The sequence below is a fragment of the Corylus avellana genome, chromosome ca5 (genome assembly GCF_901000735.1).
Source record: "Corylus avellana chromosome ca5, CavTom2PMs-1.0".
Taxonomy (NCBI): Eukaryota; Viridiplantae; Streptophyta; class Magnoliopsida; order Fagales; family Betulaceae; genus Corylus; species Corylus avellana.
The window spans coordinates 26177082-26180912 of NC_081545.1; the positions used below are offsets into that span (position 1 = coordinate 26177082).

The 3831-nt window shown below is 37.9% G+C and overlaps 1 protein-coding gene across 1 annotated transcript; it reads left to right on the forward strand.

The window, feature by feature from the left end:
• Window positions 1–1981: 1981 nt before the first annotated feature.
• LOC132182665 (uncharacterized) lies at window positions 1982–3831 on the forward strand (the record flags this gene model as incomplete). The annotated part of the gene is given in 2 exon segments (XM_059595971.1): window positions 1982–2826; window positions 3762–3831. Coding segments are annotated over 2 exon segments (715 nt in total), but the record flags the coding sequence as incomplete, so codon positions are not given.

Genomic DNA, 3831 nt, shown 5'->3' on the forward strand with positions numbered 1-3831 from the left:
TTGTGTGATGAAGCCGCGCTGCAGGGAATAATTGCTCCTTACATTATTAATTGGCTGTAATAATCTTTGTCTCACAGGGTCAGGTAAAAAGTTGTCTTGTCTCTGCCATACTCTTCTCCCAAAATCCGTGACACGCAGACCATCGCAAACAAAAAACAAAACAAAAGAGAAAACATTACAATGAGGACGCATTCATTACACATGCATATCATGGGCTCTCTCTCTCGCACGTGCTACGTCCCATATCATATTTGAGATTCAATCCCACGTGTCGGCCACGTCACAACTGACAAGCATTTATAAGCCTTTTGTTGTGACCTTTAACATTTTTCTTTTGTAAAACTGCATTTTACATTTTAAAGTAAGAGTCTTGTTAGAAGAATTATACCTTTTTTTTTTAAAAAAAAAAATTAAAAGAAAAAATTATAAATTTATTACAAATTAACGTAATAATCTACCTAATATTTGACTAGCTATTAACGTCCTTAACAAAGTTGTTAAGCTACTGAGCACTCTAGCTCAGCAAATTTGACAAATACTATATATAAATTAAATTAATAAAAAAAAATCAATTTGATTATCTATTTTTTCGGGCATAATGAAATAATATTTTTAGAATAAGTGCTTTAAAAAAAGTAAGTAATCAAAGTAAAAAAAAAAAGATGTTATTTAGCTAAATTTTTGCTAATATGAATGCTCAAACACTTACTTTATTTGCCTTTACGAGTGAAAATGAATAATTAGGTGCGATGAGTTATTTTTCATTGTCTGGATAATTAAGTGTGATGGGTTATCTCTCACGGCTAGTTTAAAAAAATTTTGTTAAAAAATTTGGATGCCCTCGGAGTAGATATGCTATTTAACTGTATTTGTACATGAGTTAGCAGAAGATTAAAGTCATAGATAACATCTGATTATAAGAATTTTTTTTTTTATATCTATGACTTTTAACCTAATAGCATGTGGTTATAATTTTTGCATAGCTTTATGTTTTGTGCCGTAAGAGTTTTTTGTTCTGCTTTGCAAGAGTTTTATACTTGTGATCTTTAATCAATGAAATCCTCAAATTTCTATCAAGAAAAAAAAACACTTACTTTATTAGTCATTAAATAATTAAATTTACTTGTCAAATTTTGTTCTTACCATTAAAATACTGCCATATAAATTTATGATAAAAGTTATTATGATAAGAGTTATTATGCTCAACATAACATTATGCTCAAATGTTATGTTGCCATTAAAGGCAATTTTGCACTTGCTGCGGTAGTTCTTTTTTTTTTTTTTTGACATGTCCGCACAAGAGGAGGGGAGTGGGATTCGAACTAGTGACCTTCACTTCATTAAGTGCGGCACTTCACTAGTGCCGCAATAGTTCTTAGTGACTCTTCTGGGGAGATCTTCGCTGCAGCTACCTTGAAGCTCCATTCCTCATATGTCCTTTTGGGAGAAGCCATGGCTGCTCTTCTTGCTACTCGGTTGGCTCGGTCTTCTGGTTTGGATGATTTTGCTCTTGAAGGTGATGCTCTCCTAGTGATTTTAACAGTGAATCAGCCTGCTCTTTTTCTTCTTGGCATTTTATTTATGTTATTTCTGATATTTGTGTTGATCTTACCCTCTTTCGTAGTTGGTATGCTTCGAAAGTGTCTAGATGTGCCAACTTTCGTGCACATGCGTTAGCTAAATAGACTGCTACCTATCTTGTTTTTGGTAGCATTTTCTTAGGTTCCTCAATTCTCTCTTCCATTCAGATCCAGAGTGGGAAGGACCCTCTTTTGTAGTCTTTTTTTTCCTCCCTTTTTTATTTAGAAAAAAAAAATAAAAAAATCTCTCCTTTATATTAATATGCAACAAATGCTTAAAAAATAAAAAAAAATCTAATAACAAAGAAAGATTGCAGGGAAACTACTGTCTGTGTCAGACCGTTCCCATGATATCTCGGCCCCAAAAGGAAAAGAATTTCAGACAAATAATTAAAAAATAAACAGGAAAAAAATTAAACCCTAAAATCACTCTCTTCAGTTTTCCCAGTGTCAAAGAAGAATCCAAAAGGACCAAAACCCTCAACCCACCCATTTTCTTTCAAAAACCCTCTCTCTCTCTCTCTCTCTCTCTCTGTGTTCTACTCTGAAAGTAGCTGAGGAATAAAACAAAAAGGGTGTGTGTGGGAAATGCTCAGAAGGTATGCAGAAGCTCTCGTTGCCATTCAAGAACCCTAGCAAGAACAACTTGTTGTCTCTTCCTTTCAAAAACCCCGCCACCAAAACCCTGCGCTTCAAAACTCCAAGGAACCTTCTTCTGCACCCAATGCCAACCCCACCAGCCACACACACTTTGCCCAACCCCACTTCCTCCTCTGCCCTCACCGCCTCTCTCTCCACCACCAAGTCTTTCACCACGGCCACCGCTGCCATCTCCTCTCGCTTCTTCGCCGCCGCAAAGCCCAGAAATTGCTGCGTCATATGCCGGTGCGCAATCGACAACAGACCGCCCTTCCGGGCCTGGGCTGTGTTCAAGGACGGGCGTGGTGGGTCCCGTGGGGCGTGGACCCAAGCTGGCGCTGATGGGTCGGAGGGTACGATGGGTTCCGAGAAGGTCTCGGAGAGCGGCGACGGCGAGGAAGGCGAGAAGGGGTCGGAGGAGAAGCCATTGAGGTTGAGTGGTGGTGGTGGTAGTAGTACTGGTAGGAGGCAGAGGGGTTCGCCGGCATTGAATGTTGGGAATCCGGACTTGTTGACTATTCCGGGGGTGGGGCCGAGGAATTTGAGGAAGCTGGTGGAGAAGGGGATTGGGGGACTTGCTGAGCTCAAGCAGTTGTACAAGGATAAGGTATCGTTTTCTCTGGAAAATGTTGAACTGTTTTGCAGTAAAAACAAATTATTTGGCTCGAGTACTTTAGCATTTTTTTTTTTTTTTTTTTTTAATTTTTTTTTTTAAATTCATTGTGGTGCTAGATAGTGCTAGAGGAGATATATTGGCTGCAGTGTTTAGTTTCGTGTATTAGAGAATGGGTGTATCTGAAATGGTTGCAGTGCTAAATTCTGTATTCTGGAGTGTTGAGCGTCATTTCTGATGATGGCCTTTGAAGTACAACTCCACTCATATTGCCCTCTTACAGCTGAACTTACTTGAATTAACTCGTTAGATGTTTTTGAATTCATGGGTGAAAGATTTAGCAGGGTGATTTTGTTATGACAGCCAGAATTTTGGAGTTTTTCCAGGAGTTGATATTTCTTATATATGCCACATTGTTTTGGCTGAAATCCAACTCTTGCCAAGTTGCGTAACTCGCAGCAGATTTTAGTCTGCTCTATTATTCAGTCTTTTGAAATTTGTAGCAGAAATTTCCCGGGGCTAACTTTTTCTAATTAATGGTTATTTCATAGGCGCAAATCAATTAATCAATTGGGGTAGGAAAGAGAGGCTCATTTCATCTTAGGAGCTTGTCCTTTTTCTATTTGACCAACCAGTCTAAGTCAACGTTCAGGTCTTTGTGTGTGTGATTGGCATTAAGGTTCATCTTGCATACAATAACTGGAGATAAAAAAATATATATATATATATATGGCAGCATACTTTCCCCTTGTGCTCTAAGTTCACTACTCTGTTGTTATTATTTTAAAAACATAAAACTCAAGTTCAGTTGTGTAAGAACCTAAACACAAGCTCATGTTCTATTGCAAACAGAAGAGAACATGTTATTGCTGGTATATGGACTTTTTTGAACTCTTCCATGATGAAGACTTTTCTGCTTTCCTTCGCAGTTCTTTGGCAAATCTAGTCAGAATATGGTTGAGTACTTACAGAGTTCTGTGGGAATCATACACAGAAATC